The sequence below is a fragment of the Equus przewalskii genome, chromosome 5, assembly GCF_037783145.1.
Source record: "Equus przewalskii isolate Varuska chromosome 5, EquPr2, whole genome shotgun sequence".
Lineage (NCBI taxonomy): Eukaryota > Metazoa > Chordata > Mammalia > Perissodactyla > Equidae > Equus > Equus przewalskii.
Window position 1 is genome coordinate 67,083,821 of NC_091835.1, and position 19,614 is coordinate 67,103,434.

Below are 19,614 nucleotides of genomic sequence, written 5' to 3' on the forward strand. Positions count from 1 at the left end.
TACATGCAACTCTTCTATTATCTTTTCTGAGTTTTCACTTCACCCCAAAGCATGTTAATTTTGAACCCTGGAAACTAGCAGAGTGAAAAGAAGGGATGGGCATGAGAAGAATCATGTGATTTTTCCACCAAGGGAGGAAGAGCTTGGGTGAGGAAAGTTCAGTGGGGGTGGTTTTGAGTGGTTTGGAGGTTTGGTACCCTGAGTCCTCAAATCCTCCCAGGTATCACTGTTCAACTCTTGGTCAGTTGCCTAATTTTACATGTGCAATCCAATATGATGATTAACTCTAATAGGGCTGTAATTCAGCAAGCCAGAGACTCAACCTCTGAGTTTGGCTTTAGGTCATCTTTGAGCCATAAGCAGTAAGGTCAGAATTTCCAGATTTGAATTTGTCTTGCTTGAAACTATCCTTGAGTCTTAATATTTTTATTCCCACCATACCAGATGACAGCAGTAGCTTCTTAGTCACTGGAGCTTTATTCTCAGTGGTTGCATGATTTTAGTGATCACGGGGGTAATTATATGTTTGCCATTGAATATTTTGGTATGTACATTCCCATTGGAGAATACAAATAGAAGATTTGCTGTCTTTTGCACCTTCTAGTATATTAATTTAAAAATTCCACACATTTCACTGGAGGTCAAGTGGAGGACATAATTCACTTTTTAGTGTCAGTTTGAGTATCAGTTTGGATTCTTTAGTTTCAACCAACATAATTTGAATTTGGTTCACATTGGTAAAGAAAAGGATGTCTTGCAAAGGACACCAGACTCAAGAAAGGGTTTGTGAAAATGGACTCTGGATCCAGACTGACTAGTTTGAAATTCAAGCTCCCCTTGCCTTTAGGAAACATTTCTGGTTCTCAGTCATTCATTTATAAAACAAGAGTAATAGTACTTAGCTCACACAAAGTTGTTGAGATGATTAAAGAGGATTATATGTGTAAAACACTTAAAGTAAGCATCTCTACTAAAAGTTTGCTATTGGGTCTGGCCCGGTGGCAGAGTGGTTAAGTTCACTCACTCTGCATTAGTATCTCAGGGTTCACAGGTTCAGATCCCAGGCATAGACATAGCACTGCTTGTCAAGCCATGCTGTGGTGGCACCCCACATAAAATAGAGGAAGGCTGGCACAGCTGTTAGCTCAGCAACAAACTTCTTCAAGCAAAAAGAGGTAGATTGGCAATGGATGTTAGTTCAGGGCCAATCTTCATCACATACACAGAAAAAGTTTGCTATTGCTACTTTGCTTGTTGGAAAACCTCCTGTGAGGAAGCACAGTGGACAGGATTTCATTGGGGTTCTCAGTGGCAGAGAGGCCTGAGCAGTCTCTTGTTAGGAGGCTGTGGTAGAATACCCAGCCTTTTGTGGGTCACATGATCTCCTTGTGGTGAGAGGAGACTGGAGACACCACGGAGAGTCCCACCAGGCTAGATAAAATGGAGAAGGGTCAATTTCCCTAAGCAAGAGTGGTGCGCAGTTACTGGAGGAAGGGTGAAAGCATACTGGGCAGGCGAAAATAACAGATGTTCTCTACAGCATATACAGATGTGCCATATATATATATATATATACACACACACACATATATATACACACACACACTCATATATATATAGTAAAACATATATATAGTAATACACCTTGGAAAAAATTATATGACCTATTTCTCTTCCTCTGAATAAGGCTGACCATTAATCTTCCTAAGAATAGAGCTTGCTGCCTTCTTCTTAAGCATGTATTAAGATGCATACACACAGATATTTTTCAACAGCTGGCATGATGGGCAATCAAGAAATAATCCTTAATTTCAAGTTACCAGATATCTTGTTGAAGAATTGTTTAGGACTATTCTCCATGGTCCTGTTTCTCTGGTCCACTATGTGAAAGAGTTAACATATCTTCTAAACATTCTTCTCATAGCTGCCTTCACCTCCTCGTTCTGCAGGCTGTAGATGAGGGGATTTAACATGGGAGTGACCACACTGTACTGTAAAGGGAAGATCATCTCCACAACGGAACCTGAGGTTGGCAAGAGATAGCTGAGAAAACCAGAGCCATAGAACAAGATCACAGTAGTGAGATGGGAAGTGCAGGTAGAGAAAGCTTTGCTTCTGCCTGAGGTGGAGCTGATGCTCAGGATGGTGGAGACAATGCGAGTATAAGAGAAGAAGATCAAGATGAAAGTTCCAAAGAAATGCAAGACAGAGGAGCACAGCAGGACTGTAAAGTTGGTGGAGGTATCAGAGCATGACAGAGGGAAGAGAGAAGACAGCTCACAGCTGAAGTGGGGAATGCTTTGGTGCTCACAATAGTCTAAATTTACAGTCAAGAGGATATTGATGAGAGCATCAACAAAGGCCAGGCCCCAGGAGCCCCACACCAGCCCAATGCAGAGCTGGTTGCTCATTACCTGGCCATAGAGCAGAGGGGAGCTGATAGCAACATAGCGGTCATAGGCCATCACAGCCAGCAGACATGCCTCGGTGCCCCCAGTGGCAAACACAAAGAAGGCCTGAGCCAGGCAGCTCTCTACAAAGATGGTTTTACTTTCAGAAAGTAGATTCTCCAGCACCTTAGGGACTGTGACAGATGAGTGGCAGAGGTCTAGGAAGGACAGTTGTCCCAAAAAGAAGTACATGGGTATGTAGAGGTGGGAATCAGACCTGATGACCAGCAACATCACCATGTTCCCCATCAGGGTCAGGAGGTAAATCATCAGAAACAAGACGAAGAGCAGAATTTGGGTCTGAGGGTCAGCAGACAGCCCAAGAAGGATGAAGTCACTGAACATGCTGTGGTTTCCCATAGTGATAAAAAGATTTACCTTGGGAATTCAAGAAAGAGAAACATCAAAACTCCTTTTGTGCTTCCCAGTTACCCCAGTGCCTTAGCCCTGTTGCTCATGTACATCATTTCATGACTGTACTTGGAAACCATCTTCAGATATTTCTAAGCTAACTTCCTAATCATCCTGATGATAACTTTGATATTCTTGGATGACAGCTACCACCCCTCTATCAACTCCCCATGTAATTTTGTGGACCATTTTCTTATGCCTCAAAAGATTTCTCTCTTTTATTTTTAAGATGGGTATTAATAAAAGAACATTTTGCATACTCAGTGGGAATAGAGAAAGAATTTGTTGATGCAGCAGAGTAAGAAGTTAATAGCAGAAGTAAGTCCTTGAGAAAGGGAAAATGAATGATCCAGAGCACAACTGGAGTTTTGTCCATAGATAGGAGAAAGGGCCCTTTATCTATTGTAAATAGGAGAGAAGGTAGAGAGAATGGGGACTGAGGCAGCTAGCTTGGTAGATTTATGCTGGAATATGACAGACTTTCTAACTGATTGTTACAAAGTTTTTTGATGAAGTGTGAGTTGAGATCATGAACAGAGTCTCTATCTATCTGTCTATCTACCTATCTATCTATCTTCTGTTTATCTACCTGTGTGTATATGGTGTGTGTTTTCAGTCAGGTGGTGGTCAGGGATTTTGACGACCCAAGAACACAAAACTCAGGTACATCAAGTGGAAGACTAATTTACTAAGAAAATGCAGTAGGATTAACTGGTGATATGTGTGCCCATTTAGGTTGGGAATAATTTGAACAAGTATGCAATTGTCTCCAGTAATATTTAGCTGCTTAAGCACATGTATGGAGCTGATAGATATTTGGTTTTCAGTGGGGTTTGGTTTTTTCTGGGCATATTCAGAGACAGAAAAAATGAGGTAAGAAAGCATGCTGGCAAAGTGAATGAATCACAGAAACAAGTCTGTGCAAGGAATTAAATGCGGGCATGCAGAGGATTATGGTTAGGGAAAAAGTGGTAAAGTCATTGGTCTGAATTTGAAGAATTGTTTCTGTGCAAACATTAGGGTAAGCAAGTTGTAAGTGGTTAGATAGAGGAATGCTTGAAATTCAGATTTTGTAGGCATGTTATAAGTATTGATGATGATGAAATGATGGACGTTATTGTGGGAGTAGGTGGCTAAGATGAGGGGGAAGAGTCAGACTCTGTTTTTGTTTGTTTTATTAAATTTTACTCCATTTACTTTAATGTAAATTAGTTTTAAAATTTAAATAAAATTTAATAAAAATTTATTTCAGTCCAAGATAATAAGTCGAGTTATAAACCTAGTGTGCTGTTGTAAGAAACACTTATTTGCATTTGGTTAGAGAAGCTGTTCCCCTGAAACAGGATAATATCCGGTCACATATTCTATGCTCAGATTAAATTCTTAATAGCTATATAACCAGACTCTGCTCCTGTCAATGTCTCAGACAGCTTTGGAAGTCCACATGCCAACCCAACCCACATTTTCACACTCCAGAACTTGCCCATGTTCTCCTGCTTTGTTCTGACACCCATGACTTGTAACCTCAGATTCAGGATAACTATTCTGTAATCTCGTCCAAGTCTGGTACACCCTGGCCTGTCATTCTGACTCAAGACAACTATGTTCAGTTGATCAAAGGGAATTAGGGTTCCTCCTCCCTTAGCTATTAACCAAGCACTGAATGACTAAGGTTAATTACCTGTGTGAATAACCAGTAGCAGCAGGTGGTGGCAACAATACTTTAAGATCCAGTGACAAATTATTCATACCCAGGGAAAATTATTCCGCTTGTGCAGTTAGTGTTGAGAATCCTGTATTAGGGTAGAATTGGGAAGAATTCTATTGAAAATTAATATTTGTAGTGAAATATACACCAGCAATAAGAAATGATGAATTATGCATATTAGTTTTTCTAATACATGCATATTTACAGTTATTTGAGGAATGGATTATGAAAATAATGGCTAAAGTTTTCATATTTCACTCATTAATTTACATCTGATCACAGTGTCCACTTGGGCCTCTGGTGCTCATATCATCACATTCTCTCCAGAGTATATTGGCAAAGTAGCTGATAGAGAATTGAATCAGGAAATCCTTTATGTCGGGCAAAAGGTCCATTTTTTACCCAGGGTGTGGAAGGAAAGGGGCTGCCACACCTCTGTGACATGATTTCAGGGCAATACAAAGAAAAACCCCTTTCCTGTCTCCCACCTCCAAATATATCACTACTTATTAACTCCAAAAGGCTCTATGAGTTATGGGAAGAATTATATCCTTGCAACAAAGAGAAAGATTTGTATTTGCTCGCATAAAATACAGACAGGAAGAAGAGTTGCTGTTCAGGGGCTTGCCTTCCGCACAAGTGGAGCATCAGGTGTCTTTTTAAGGTATTTGTAAATTGTCAGAGGGATTCTCTCAAAATAAATAAATAAGCAAAATAATAAAAGCAAACATTTTTACTGCAGCTTATGCCTAAAATGTCACCATTAGTGATTTCTTTCTTCTGCTGTTTCTAAAAATAAAATGTCAACAACTTTGGGGAGCACTGCCTAGTAGTTTTGTTGCCAGAGATTAACATCACTAGATGGAGAGAATTAATTGGCTCCTATCCAAAGGACACACAGCTAAGGACCAGTCATTGTAGAATGAAATATGACTTTTATCTCATAATGTTGATCAGAAAGTATCAGCAGAGTGCGTGTATAAATGTATGAATGAGTAGGAAGCAGGAGGAGAAAGTAGCCTGGTGTTTTATTGATTTTGGAAGGCAAGCCTGGTCACAAAGGAGCTTCAAGCCCTGGGTTTAGGAAGAGGCACCTGGTGTGAAGGACAAAAATATTAAAACCAGAGCTAAGAGGGTGTTGGAGATGAGCATCATCTATTTTACAGTTTTTTCCCAGTTTGTGCCTTCATCCTACCCCACATGTCTCAGGATAGATCATCTGAAGATTATTTTAATTGCAGGTGAAGCACCATCTGTGGTTGATGTGGAGAAAGTTTAAGGCATGAAGAGTGGCAAATATGTTCCTAATCCTAAATATGCTCCTAAATATGTTCCATTAGGAGGAAGAGTCACACATTTTCCTCCATGACTTTAAACATTTTGCTGATAGCGTTATCTGAACAAAGGACCCTGATATCCAGCCAATCAAAAGAGGTGTTGCTTTAGGCTGAACTAAGGAACCCAGGGGACTGGCTCAATAATCTATATTCCTGGGAGTTATAGCTTGAAGCTAAAGTCTAGACTCATTTCCTAAAGAGCTTGAACTTTTACCCTATCCCTCTCTGGGCTGCTCTCAGATGGTGGACACAGCTTCTCCAAGATAAAATGCAGGCTTTATGCCTGAGGTTTAGTAAGTGCAGCAGAATGTTGCCAACATCCTGTAATTTAGAGACAGATAGATGTGTAGAAAACCCAATTGTGTCACTTACTAGCTGTTTAACTTTTGTAATGTTGTTTGACCTTTTAAAATTATAATTTCTCCACCTAAAAATTGAGTAAACTTGTAAGATAATATATATCTTACACTTGGAAGGATTTAATTAGCTTATACATAAAGAGCTGGAGACATGATTTCTGATCTATTGTAATTGCTAACGCACCCCAAGAAAGAGGAAGAGGAAGAAGGGTATTTTAGAGGAGCAGACCAGAGCATGTTAGGGAAGAGATACTGTGAGGCTGTGTTGCAGAAGAGCTGTCTCTAGACCTGGAGACAGTGTCTAGACTGGAGAACAGTGAAGAGATGAGAGGCTTCAAAGGGAAGTTAAGCCTCTTAAAAAGCAAGAAGAGAGGAAGGGAGTGAAGGGAAGAAAGAGGCACCTTAAGGAGTAGGTTAGGAGACAAAATCATCATAGGATTCAGTAGAACATTTTCATGCTCTTGGCTTCTCCTGGTGGAACAGTGTCCTGGAGCTTTGAGTCGATAGGTGAAGTGATCAGGTAATATTCATTAAAAGAAGATGTACCACAACTTCCAAACTCTGGGAATAGACCTAGTTTTCTCTTTAGGAGGCTGAGCAAGAAGGAGAAAAAAATAAATACATTAGCTCAGGCTCCAAAAAACATGCCATTTGCAGAGAAAGTATTCCGAATCTTATTTGTACTCTTACCCCTTCGTGGCTTTGAAGAAAAGACATGAGAAATATCTTGAAAATTTCAAGTTCTTGACAGGTTGTTGATTTCTCTTATGTTGTCTCAAGTTTGATCTGAGTCAGTAAGTGAGTACACAATCATTAGTTCACACATTTTCCTCTATGACTTTAAACAACTTGCTGATAGCATTATCTGAATGAAGGACCCTGACGTCCAGCCAATCAAAAGAGCAGTTGCTTTAGGCTGAACTAAGGAACCAGGGGACTGGCTCAGTAATCTATATTCCTGAGAGTTACAGCTTGAAGCTAAAGTCTAGACTCATTTGCTAAGGAGTTTGAACTTTTAAAAAGACATAGGGGATTTTCTCATGTGTGACCGTTGCAACTTGTGAATGGAAACGATAAACTTGAACTCCTAGATGAGGTTTCCTGCTAGTCTGCTGGGAACTCAACAGAGGCAGAGTAGGAGAAGGGAATTTGGAACCTGTGAAAAAAATCAGAATTTTCCCTTAGGAACATATAGGCCATATGGACCCTCAGAGAATTCACTTGGAATCTGGAAAGAGACTCACAGCTAACCTCCAGATTATCTTCTTATATGCATATGAGATGAGTTTATTTATTCAACTGGATTTAACATTAGTCAATATTAATATTAATCAAGTAAGGCAAATTTTTTTAAATTAGTATTTTATTATACAAGAAATAGATGGTCATGGTAAAGTATACAAGCAGAATATATGCTTCAATCGTTTTCCTGTGATCTCTCCTATTCTTATCTTCACAGATCAAGAAACCAGTGGGGGAGAAGTTTCCAGTTGTTAAAGATACCTGGTCTAACTATATCCAGTAACTGGGGATCAATATGGTGCTGGCTGTATAACATACAGGAACAGCAATGACATTTTTGGTTGCCAAGCAGTTACTGTTATCTCAAGGGCCAGTATCAAGTAATTTTCAAAAGGTTTTCATAATTCACATTTCCTATGTAGTTACCTGGATAATTGGCCACATGTCACTTTAGTAAGGCTTAAATAAAGGTTCAAGATATTTACATGTGTATATCTGTGAAATATTATTAATTGTGGCTTCATTTATAGCAGCAAAAAATTGAAAACAACCCAAATATCCATCAGTAGATGACTGGTTGAATATATTACTGGACATTTACACAATGGAGTACTTTAAAACTGCAGAAAGGAATGAGGAAGATTCAAGAACATGATCTATGTATCGCTATGGAGTGATATCCAGGATATAGTGTCAAGTAAAGAAAGCAAAATGCAGGGTGGTCTAAATAGTATTTTGGCTTTTGAGTAGCAAGTACACACCCATGCACACACACCCACATATAATTTGTTTAGTTTTTTAAAAAGGAACATTGGAAGTGTGAAGCAAAACCTAATAAAAATGACTGCATATAGGAGGATGGAGAAAGCAAAAAGGGTGGGGAAAACGGAGATGAAAGTGATACTGTTTTGAATGTACTTTGTTATATAGTATTGACTTATGAATAAACTGTTTTACAAAATAAAAATAAGAAAATTAAATAAGAAAAAAGCTAAAGATTAAATAAAAAATCTTAAAATTAAAAACAAAACTAAAACAAATGAGTCTAGCTGTATATCAAAGTAGTGATATAACTACCACAGAAAAGGATTATTTCAACTGACCTTATTTTGTGGGGTTTTGACTGGGTTGCTTCAGTGAGCGATACTTCATTCAGTAGTCTTATTGTTAGTAATAATATTGGTATTGTTTTATGAAACTATTATTGTATATTTGAAGGAGAAAACAAATACTATGCTAACATTGTTAGGAATATATATTTCAGCACAAGAGCAAAGTGAGACAATATAAAATCAGAAAAGTAAGAATTTTGCAATCTTAAATTTGAATTTGAAATATTTATGAACTTGTTACTTTTTTGCCAGCTTTAAAAGGCTCTGTCCATTGAAAATGCCTAGAATTAATGATAAAGTTGTAATGGTCACCTATGATACTCTGAGTTTGATTTCTAAAAGCCATTAAAGGAACTCAGATACCTTAGAAAAATGGCTGACTACAGGTTTAGGTCATAAAGCGCACATAATAAATGTAGGGCTTTTTTGTGTCAGAAAGTAAGGAAGGCATCAAAGTCTATTATGCTCATTAGAAGGGCACAGCAACCAGCCCACAGGGCAAAAATAGAATATTTTAATGAAAAATAATGACAAATTGAATAAAACACATTGGATATATAAAAAGATATGATTTAATGACTATGCACAACCAATCATTCAATCAATCAATTGATAAAAGGACAGAAAGAAAAAACTCATTGGACATCAATGGAGGTTGCACTGAATATTCACAATTAAAAGAATGTAAATCAAGTAGTTGTCAAAGCTTCTAGTATGAATTATATTTCAGAGTAATCAAAGAACCCCTGATGGATACAAGAACTGACTTTTATTCAGATGAATTCCAGCTAATAAATGTAGAAGTAATAACAAAAGTAGAAAATTACCATCTTGAAACTTCTAATGAAATAACTGCTTCAGGGAATGGTCATCAGTGGTTTGTAAACATCTTTAAGTAAAAGAAGGTTGGAGAGCTTTATAAAAAAGAGAGATGATTGTCATCACCTGAACCCACTGATCAGTCTTGTCAAAAAACGTAGGAGAACCAGACATCATATTTCTCTTGATGTAATGCAACACAAAGGACAGAACTCCACTTATGAAGATTTTAAGAAAGGACTCAAGTCTTTTCTTAAGATAAAATATGGGGCAGAAGGACAAGGTAAATAACACAACAAGGAAGCAAATTGGCTAAATCCAGAATGTAGATATTCCACAAGAAAACTGTGTTGATTTCTTCAACAAATCAGTGGCAATTTCCAAATCTGCTGGAAAACAGTGAAGACTCCTGCCTTGTCAGTGGAGTAGGCTTGTTGTAGCATACATTACAGCCCTGGCTCTCCTCCTCAGTAAGATCTGAATCCATCACATTCTCTAGTATCAGGCTCTGCTCTCAGGAATATTCCTTGTCCATTATCCTGCATGGCCACATTTGAGATGAGCACCGGAATGTCCTTCGTAGCAACTGCATTGCTTCACTGCTCGCTTTTTATTGGTGCCTGGTGCTTCGACAACTTGAATTTTCTTTAGGGATTGATCAAACAATGGTTTTTGCAGGGCAAGCTTCCAGTCAGTTCCCTGTGTAGGTAATCATAGCCTTAAATCTTGAATAGAATTGATTTTTAAATCTCAAGACCCTATTATCTTAATTTTACTTAGCAAGCCTGTTATTGTATTCTGCCCCCACTCTCTGTCCCCCACCTTATTAATTGGGCTACCTTGAGGCTATCTGAATCAATGCAATGGGCTTGAGTGAGAAAGTAACACTCAAAACTTTGTTTTGCCAGTAGGTTTTTGATTTTTGTGTGTGGAAGAATTTTGTCTTATCTCCTATTACGGCTGTTGCACCTCTTCCCCTCTTAAAAGTCCTCTTGCCAATTTTACAACCCAGGAATGTCTTTCAGAAAGACTTGGGAACCATCTCTTTGAAATGTAGTCATCAAGGATGATAAGCACCCCAATCTCCCAGTTTCTGTGGGAGGGTAGGAGCCTAACTTTGAGGGCACCTTGGTCTTTAAGTTGTAAAACTACCTCCTATCACAAAGATACAAAAAAGTTTATTTTTCCTTTTGGGTAAAGCCAATTAGCAAACACAGATAGCCTAGGATCTCCCCCTCACCCCAGTTCTTAAAACTCTACTGCCTTTTGTTTTAGTGGAGTTGAGTTCTGACTCAGTTATCGCCTCTTTTCCCTATTGCAATAGTTTTGAACACAGTTTTCTTTGCTTTTTTATTGTATCCAGTGCAATTTGTGCTTTCACAACATCAACAAACCAAAGAAGTAAAACTGTAGGTCAATAGCAGTAGATGCTGAAAAGTAATTTGTAAAATTCAGTATCCATTGCTAAGAAATAGGAATAGGGAGAAACTACTAAAATAAAATAAATACGATATCAACAATTACAGGAAATGTTATTTCAAATGTGAAACACTAAAACAATATTAGCTAAATTCAAGAATAAGCCAGGGATGCCCATTGATATCATTATTACGTATTATTTTAGAAGTTTTCACAAAATAAAAAACAAAAGAAATTACTATATGTATATTGGAAAAGAAGACTATAAAGTATCTTTTTTAATTGGTTATATAATTGCATGTCTAGGAAACTTAAGAGATTATAGAAAAAGAAAAAAAAAGAGTTAATATGAGATTTTGGTACTTTGGCTCATTGCATCCATCTGGGTCCAGCTGCAATCACAGAAAGGAAATTGACACAGGAGTCAGTTGCTTACAAAACCCATTAAGAAGGGCTGGAGGAGCAGTTACTAGGATGATCTCCTAATTAACAACATACCCAGTCCCCAGAACCACTCCTCTGCTGCAATAGGAAACGCTGTTCCCACTGGTACAGAAAGCCAAGGAATCAGGAAAGTTCTACTGCAGCAGTTGACTGCAGTCATACTACTTTCAACCTAGTCAAAAGCCATCTCTACTAATGTAGAAGCTGCTAAATCAGAGAGCCTCCACCACCGTTGCTGGCTGCAGAGCCATGCCATCTCTGCCATGATCTAGGTCCGTAAAGTGGATGCTCCACATCTTGCCTCTCTCCTCCCAGGATTCAGGTCCAAGTTACCATTTTACATGAATGTATCTAATTGAAACTTAATAAAAAAGCTTCTTGAAACCTAGATCCAACAGAGTTTGCAAATATAATTTTTACACTTCTAGTTTATATGCACTAGAATAGGATTAGAAGAGATGCAAACAAATGCATTTCCACATTATCTACTACACTGAATACAAGTTTACTATAGAAAACTTGCCAGCTTTCCTCTGTAGTAACAATGAGAACCTATAAACAAAAATGGGAAAACATCCCATTTACATCAGTGAGAGAAACTTTAAAAACTTATGAGTACATTTAAAAAGAATGGCACAGGACCTATATAATGATAATCTTTGAAATTTTATTTAGGGATATAAACACTGTCTGAACAAATTGAAAGACATATTCTTATTGTGACAGTTTTCTTAATGGGATGACTTAATATCATTAAAATGTCTTCTATCCCCAAACTATCTTTTAAATTTGATGCCTTTTCAATTGTAATCCCAAAATTGTTTTTCTTTGAAGTTGAATAAAAGATATTGAAGTTCGTATAAAAGAATGAGAAGGATCAATAGTGGAGGGCGATGATGTTGACGGAGCCTTATCTTGCCAAATGTAACACAATACTTTAACAAAAATAGATAAATAAAACACTGATAAAAACTTTAAAAACCCATAAATTTATCTCAGACTTTAATGTGTGATTCAGTTTCTATTCAGTTAGAAAAGAATGCCTTATTTATTAAATGTTGCTGTCACAAGTTGTTATCCATCATAACCTAATACAGTTAGATATCTATTACACACCAAGTACAAACATGAATTCCAAACAATTAGAGACAAACATAAAAAATTAAAAAATTAAAGTCTAAGAAGGACATCTAGGGAAGTATTTTTAAAATCAAAGGTGAAGTAGACCTTTACCTAGATGGGTAAAGACACTTAATGTTTGAAGAAAATAAATTATGTATGAATATATAAAACCTAAATAACTTTCGCATGGCAAAAGATATCATAAACAAAGACAAGGGCAAACAATAGAGCTGAAAAAACACTTGCTGCGTAGAATATACATAGTTTATATACCTGAAATGTGAATTGCTCTAAAGCTGATTAAAAACAGCAAACAAGCCAAAAGAAAAATAGGCTGCAGATATGATCTTCACAGAAGATCAAATGCAAATGGTCAACAAATATATGAACGATGTTTATATTTCCTTACGGTCAGAGGAATGCAAATTGAAATAAAAATGAAATATCACTATATAATAAACAGTAACACATTGCAGGTTCAATAGGGGTTAAAGGGCACTCTTACTTTTCTGGTGGGGAGATGTGAAGTATTATAGCACAGCTGAAAAATGATCAGGCAATATCAACTAAAATTAGAAACATATATACACTTCATGATTCTATCTCTGGGCATCAATCCCCGAGAAACAGAAACATTCAGATTTCATGTTATGTACTCAAAAACGTTTATTGTAGCATTTTTTGTGATGGTTAAAAATGGAAGCAAAGTTAGCCCAAATGTAGGGGAATGGTTTGAGAAACCGGCACATTCACAAGATGGAATTTTATGCTGAGACACAAACAAAAATGAATTAGAGCTATGCCATTTGATGTGTAGTAAGTTTTATATATTATATTAATGAATAAGAAAAGCAAACAGAAGAAAAATGTGTATCATAAAGACTTCTTAAGCAGAGGTGGAAAAGCTTCTATTTGTATACATATGAGCATATGTGTACAGATGTTTGAACATGAACATACAAACCCAGAGAAAGCTAAGAAAGATGCATACTCTGTGGTTAACACAGGTTACCCTGAGTGGAGAATAGCAAGAGAAGACATGGAAAGGCTGACAAGCTAAAAAAAAAATATCACCAAGAAATAGATTGTATGATGTGATCCCGTTCAGGTATTTATGTAAAATGATGTCTTAATAAGTGAATATAGATATGTAAAAATGATTTTAAAAAACAGTACTACACAGAAATTATATTTACTTTCCTATTTTAAGAAAAAGTAAAATCCATTCCTAGAAATATTGCCTAGATTACTGGAGACAAAAATTCATCTTTTATCATAATTTCTTCTATATGTAATTCTTTCCTTTCTTATTCTGATTTCACCTTTCAAACCATGTTGATTTTGAATCCTGGACAAATCCTGCTCAAAAGAGAAACATGGAAGAATATAGGATACGAGGAGTTACTAGCTTTTCTACGTTAGGCAGACACATCATGCTGAGGCAAAGGAGACATGGTGGTTTTAGAGAGGCTTGGAGGTTCGTGGTTCTCTAGGTCCTCCAAATTCTCCATGATGTCATTATTCCAATTATTGAGATGTTGTAATTCCCTGATCAACACCCAATTCTCCCATAAGCAACCTGGTGTGATAGTGAATTCACTCAATCAGTCTCTGAGTTATTTTTGTATGGTCCCTGCTCTATATCCATAAAGTGACAGATATTCTTTCAGCATAGGGAAAGAAAAATCTTGAAATTTATTCTGTACCTCAAGGTCAAAAATAAAGACATGAAATAATTGTCTTGACAACAGAAGACCCTGCTTCACTGCTGGGCATTCCTCTTTTTCTTGGACTTGCTTAATTTTAGCAACTTCCTCTTATACAGAGGCTTAGCACAGGGTCTATGGTCTCAGGCAATCATGGGTCTTGAAATGAGAGTGGCAACTACATACCATGAGCAGTAAAAATGGACAGATGACTCACTTCATTGTGCACATCTTAGCACGATAACTAATTGCACACATTCTCACTTCCCTGAGAGTTGTTGCCTACAAATCAATCTCTAGTTCCAGTTCAAAACTAATTAGCTTTCTTTGAAAGAAGCAGAAACCGACTGTGGATAATCTGATTAAAGGGGGGAAAGGAATTTTTGGGGAAAAAAAGGATATTTCACAAAATCGAAGAGTAATAGTAATAGCATAATAATGACTGTCTTTTCCCAAATCTTAACCAAATATCTAATTCTAAGCACTTTTCATTTCACTGAAATTCTGTTGCTTGAACCTCACCTTTGATATCTGTACCAATTACCATTCTTTGAGTGTAAGCAACTAAATCTGATAGCAAATAATTACGGAAAGGATTTGGGAGCCTCATAGACATAATGGAGGTGACAGTTCAGTGACTGAGAGCATGGACTTGGTTCAGACTGCACGTGTTAAATTCCAGCTCCACTATTCCCTTGCTATGGGTCACTGGACAGGCAAACATCCTGAGTTTCATTTCCTTACCAGTAAAGGAAAACTAACAATAAAATCTATTTCATATATCTGTTGAGATGATTAAGTATGATATTAAAGCTAAAGTACTGTATTAGTTTTCTACTGCTGCCATAACAAATTACCACAAACTTGGTAGCTTAAAATGATACTATCTCACAGTTCTTTAGGTCAGAAATCTGGGTGGAATCAACTGATTTCACTGCTCTGGGTTGCACAAGGCCAAAACCAAGTCAGCAGTCCTTACATGGAGGATCTTGGGTAGACATCATTCAGGTTGCTGGCAGAATTCAATTCCATGAACTGAGATTCCTGTTTCTTTGCTGGCTCTTGGCTAGGAGTTGTTCTCAGCTTGTAGAGGCCACCTACAATCTCTGGCTTGTGGCTCCATCCATGATTAAAACCAGCAACAGTGGGTTGAATCTTTCTCATGCTTATACTATTTCTCAGCTTCCCTTCTGCCTCATCTTTCCTGCCTACAGCTGGAGGAGTTTCCCTTATTTTAAGGATTAGATTAGATGTGATTAGATTAAGCCCACCTGTAGAATCCAGGATTATCTCCCTATTTTAAAGTCTATAACCTTATGTCTGCCTAGCCTCTTGCCACAAAACACAACATATTCACAAGTTCCAGGAATTAGAATGAGGACCTCTTAAATTCTGCCTATCACAGGAATTTAGCACACTTCTTGGCATGAGTTAAGAAATGTAACGTATTAGCTATTATAACAGTCATGCATCACTTAATGATGGAGTACATTCTGAGAAATACGTCGCTAGGCAATTTTGCCATTGTATGAACATCATAGATTGTACTTACACAAACCTAGATGGTATAGCCTACTACACACCTAGGCTATATAGTACTAATCTTATGGGACTACCATCCTCTATGCAGTCTGTTGTTGACTGAAACATTACTATGTGGCACATGACTGTACTATAATTGTTAAAATTATGATCTCAGGAAGGACAGATACCAGGGGAGCAGGGTTTCATAGTCTCTTTAGGCACTACAGTTAGATTGACTGTTTGGAATGTTACCTTTTTGGTTGTTTGTTCCTGCTTAATGTTGAAATTTCCTAGAGAAAGATTCTGAATAACCTCACTTGGGTCTTGGTTTCACTCCTTGCCTCATTTCATTGTTAGAATAAAGGCGTAGAATGGTTAGCCTATCCTGGGCTACCGAATCACTCCACTTGATGGATATAAAAATTTGACGGAATCAGTTTTCCTAAGGATTTTAGGTGCAATTATTTGAAGAAGTGTGAAGGAATAATGAACAACCAATAGCAATAGAAGTCCACATAGATATGAATAATGAATCAACATATTTATAAAATGATCCCCTGAAAAAGAGCATTATCTGATTCTTTTCTCCTTTTTTGAATAAGACTGAGCCTGACTCATCCTCAGACAAGAGTTTTCTGTTCTCTTTACAAGCATTTCCAAGGAAATAAATGCCACTGTTCTCTGTCGCATCTGGCATCATAGATAATCAAGAAAATCTCCTTAAAGTTTGTTATTGGACCATGTAGCATAATGGTTCAGTTTCCCTTTCATCATGATTTTGTGTCACTACATGAAATGATGAAAATATTTTCTGGACATTCTTCCCATAGCTGCCTTCACCTCCTTGTTCTGCAGGCAGTAGATGAGGGGATTCAGCATGGGTGTGATCACACTGTATTGTAAGGAGAAGATCATCTCCAGAGGGGAACCTGAAGTTGGTAAGAGATAGCTGATGAAACCTGAGCCATAAAACAAGATCACAGTAGTGAGGTGAGAAGAGCAAGTGGAAAAGGCCTTACTCCTGCCTGAGGTGGAGCTGATGCTCAGGATGGTGGAGACAATACAGGCATAGGAAGAAACAATCATAACGAAGGTTCCAAAGAAATGCAAGACAGAGGAGCAGAGCAGGAGTGTGAAGTTGGTGGAGGTATCAGAGCATGACAGAGGGAAGAGAGAAGACAGCTCACAGCTGAAGTGGGGAATAGTTTGGTCCTCACAGTAGTCTAAATTGATAGCCAGGAGGATGTTGATGAGAGCATCAGCAAAGGCCAGGCCCCAGGAGCCCCACACCAGCTCAATGCAGAGCTGGTTGCTCATTACCTGGCCATAGAGCAGAGGGGAGCTGATAGCAACATAGCGGTCATAGGCCATCACAGCCAGCAGACATGCCTCGGTGCCCCCAGTGGCAAACACAAAGAAAGCCTGAGCTAGACAGCTCTCTACAAAGGTGGTTTTACTTTCAGAAAGTAGATTCTCCAGCATCTTAGGGACTGTGACAGATGAGTGGCAGAGGTCCAGGAAGGATAACTGTTTCAAAAAGAAGTACATGGGTGTGTGGAGGTGAGAATCAGTTCTAATTACCAGCAGCATCAAGAAATTTCCCATCAAAGTGAGGAGGTAACTCAAAAGGAACAGCACAAAGAGTACAGCCTGAATATGGGGGTCAGTAGATAGTCCAAGGATAATGAACTCAGTGATAGTACTGTAGTTTTTCATTGCCATATAGGGAAGTATTCTCCCTGGAAAACAAAAAGAATATTCACCAAAAGTCCTTGAATATCTCTCAGTTACTCACCATCTACATCTTATTCTGCACAAATGTCTTTTCATTACTGTCCCAAAATCCACTTTCATATTTAAAAGCTAACTTCTTAGTCGTACCATTCCTATCATACCATTGATACATCAAACCATTGATATTTTAAATAAATCATGTTACTATATTTGATTATAATCTTTTTTTTGAGCCAGGGTGTTTTTATGTGGTTTAGAGTGATAGATTTGAAAAGGAAAGATTGCTGATATGAGAGGAGGATGGAGAAGAAAATTTCAGGGGTGAATTACTTGAGAAATGGAGACAGGATTAAATCTAGATTAAAGAGAGTTAGGTAGAAGCGGGGACATTTTGTCTATTCTATGTGTAAAAGTGAAGGTCAAGAATGCAAGAAGTTAAGGGAGTTTCCATTTGATTGCTTCCATTTGTTTTCAGTGAAGTGTAAATGAGATCATTGGTTGTGCATGTGTATGTGTGAGCATGCCCATGCACACACAAGAAAATTATAAAGATACTGATAATGATAAAATTAAGTGTACAATCATTGGAATAAGGGCCAAGATGAAGTGTAAGAAACCATTAAAGGATAGGAGGACAATAAGACATCAAGAAATTTAGAGACTGGATGTGGAATTAGATTGTTTTGGATTTTCTTGTCTTAAATTTCTCTTATTTTATTTAATGGCATTGTATTATCATTTAATTTTAATATACGTTCACAAAATAATAAATTTTAAAAAACTGATAGCCCAGATCATGATGCCCAGTAATATTTTAAGTGAGTGTTTGTGGGCAATGCTATGACTACAATGGGTTACAAGAAGCTGCTCCCAATAATAGGACAATGCTCTGGTTAGACACACCATGCTCACCCTAGAACCCACATATTCAATAATATATGCAGTCACCATACCTGTCTAAATCATTATTTCAGGTTTTAAAGCCTCACATGGTTATCTAAACTCTCTCCTCACACTTTAAAGCTTGTGCATATATCCCCACACTGGCTTGATATTTTAGACTTTACTGAGTCTCAATAAAACTGTTCAATACTCTTGCCTCAATATGGATGCCCATCTTGGCCTTTGCTGTTCTAATTCGGCACTAGTTCATTTAGGTTCATCAGTGAAGTCTGAGGAATCTGTTCTATTGTTCATTCATTGACTGACCAGTTGAGCCTCTTAGCCCATGTGAAGAACAAAATCCAATTACCTGAATTCTCAGTTGGTAGTACACTGGTTTGTGGCAACAATACTTTCAGAGCCAGTAAGTAATAAACCTCTCTCAGCTTGTGATGTCAACATTGAGAATACTGCTTTAGGGCAGAAATAGAAAATCATATTGAAAGTTAACATTTATGATGGATTCAACACTAGCAATGTAAAATGATAAATTGTGGATGATATCTGGATATTTATTTACAGTTATTTTGGGTCAGGATAGAGGAGACAATTTCTTAAATTCTTCCCCTTTCACTCTTTAGATATAGCAAAATTGTGCATGGGGGCTCCCAGTCCTTATCCTGAGATCACCCCATCACCCCTAGAGCAAAGCAACTCAGAAGGGAACCCAAGTAAGGTTTCACAATAGCTGGAACTATGCATGATTTTAGAGACAGCACATACAAAGAAATTCTCTTTCTCTTGGGTACTAATGAATATAGTCTGACTAACTAGATCCAGAGATTCATGAACTGTAAAAAGAATCCCAACCTTGGGTCAAGGGAACATCTTACATAGGAACTGTCATTACAATAAAAGGAAATGCTAGGGGTTTGATTCCACAGTAAGTTTCTTCTTTAAGACAACCTTCTCACAATAATCTTTTAAAAGTAAAATTAAGAAGTGACATCAGCAAGATGGTAGAATAGAAGGTCCCAGCCCTCATACCCCCAAAGAAACACTGATTTAATAGCCATCTATGGATCTAGAATCTAGGTGAGAGATTACAGCACCCTGGTGGAACACAGAAACAAGAAAAGACACATTTGGTAGGGTAAGAAATAAAGTTTTATTTTACCTATGTCACCCCTCTCACAACTCACACAGAGAAGCCCAAAAAAAGATACCCTTAATCTGAAAGTTCTCCTATGGGGGAAAGAGAGAGCAAACATACCCGTGGATGCCAGAACCAGGTTTACCTGCCTACAGATCCCAGCACCAGGCCTGCCCACTGATGTTCCCTGGC

The 19,614-nt window shown here is 37.7% G+C and overlaps 2 protein-coding genes across 2 annotated transcripts; both read right to left on the bottom strand.

Moving 5' to 3' along the window:
* Positions 1–1,880: 1,880 nt before the first annotated feature.
* Positions 1,881–2,810, bottom strand: LOC103546818 (olfactory receptor 8S1-like). The gene has a single exon (XM_008513653.2). The coding sequence runs from the start codon at positions 2,808–2,810 to the stop codon at positions 1,881–1,883; it is 930 nt and encodes a 309-aa protein (XP_008511875.2).
* Positions 2,811–16,439: 13,629 nt separating this feature from the next.
* LOC103546817 (olfactory receptor 8S1-like) lies at positions 16,440–17,375 on the bottom strand. Its single transcript, XM_008513652.2, has one exon. It carries the CDS (start codon positions 17,373–17,375, stop codon positions 16,440–16,442), a length of 936 nt encoding a protein of 311 aa, XP_008511874.2.
* Between the last annotated feature and the right edge of the window lie 2,239 nt (positions 17,376–19,614).

Bases quoted from the DNA above. Each gene is read 5' to 3' on its own strand.
- LOC103546818 (XM_008513653.2), bottom strand. From the start codon at position 2,810: ATGGGAAACCACAGCATGTTCAGTGACTTCATCCTTCTTGGGCTGTCT.
- LOC103546817 (XM_008513652.2), bottom strand. From the start codon at position 17,375: ATGGCAATGAAAAACTACAGTACTATCACTGAGTTCATTATCCTTGGA.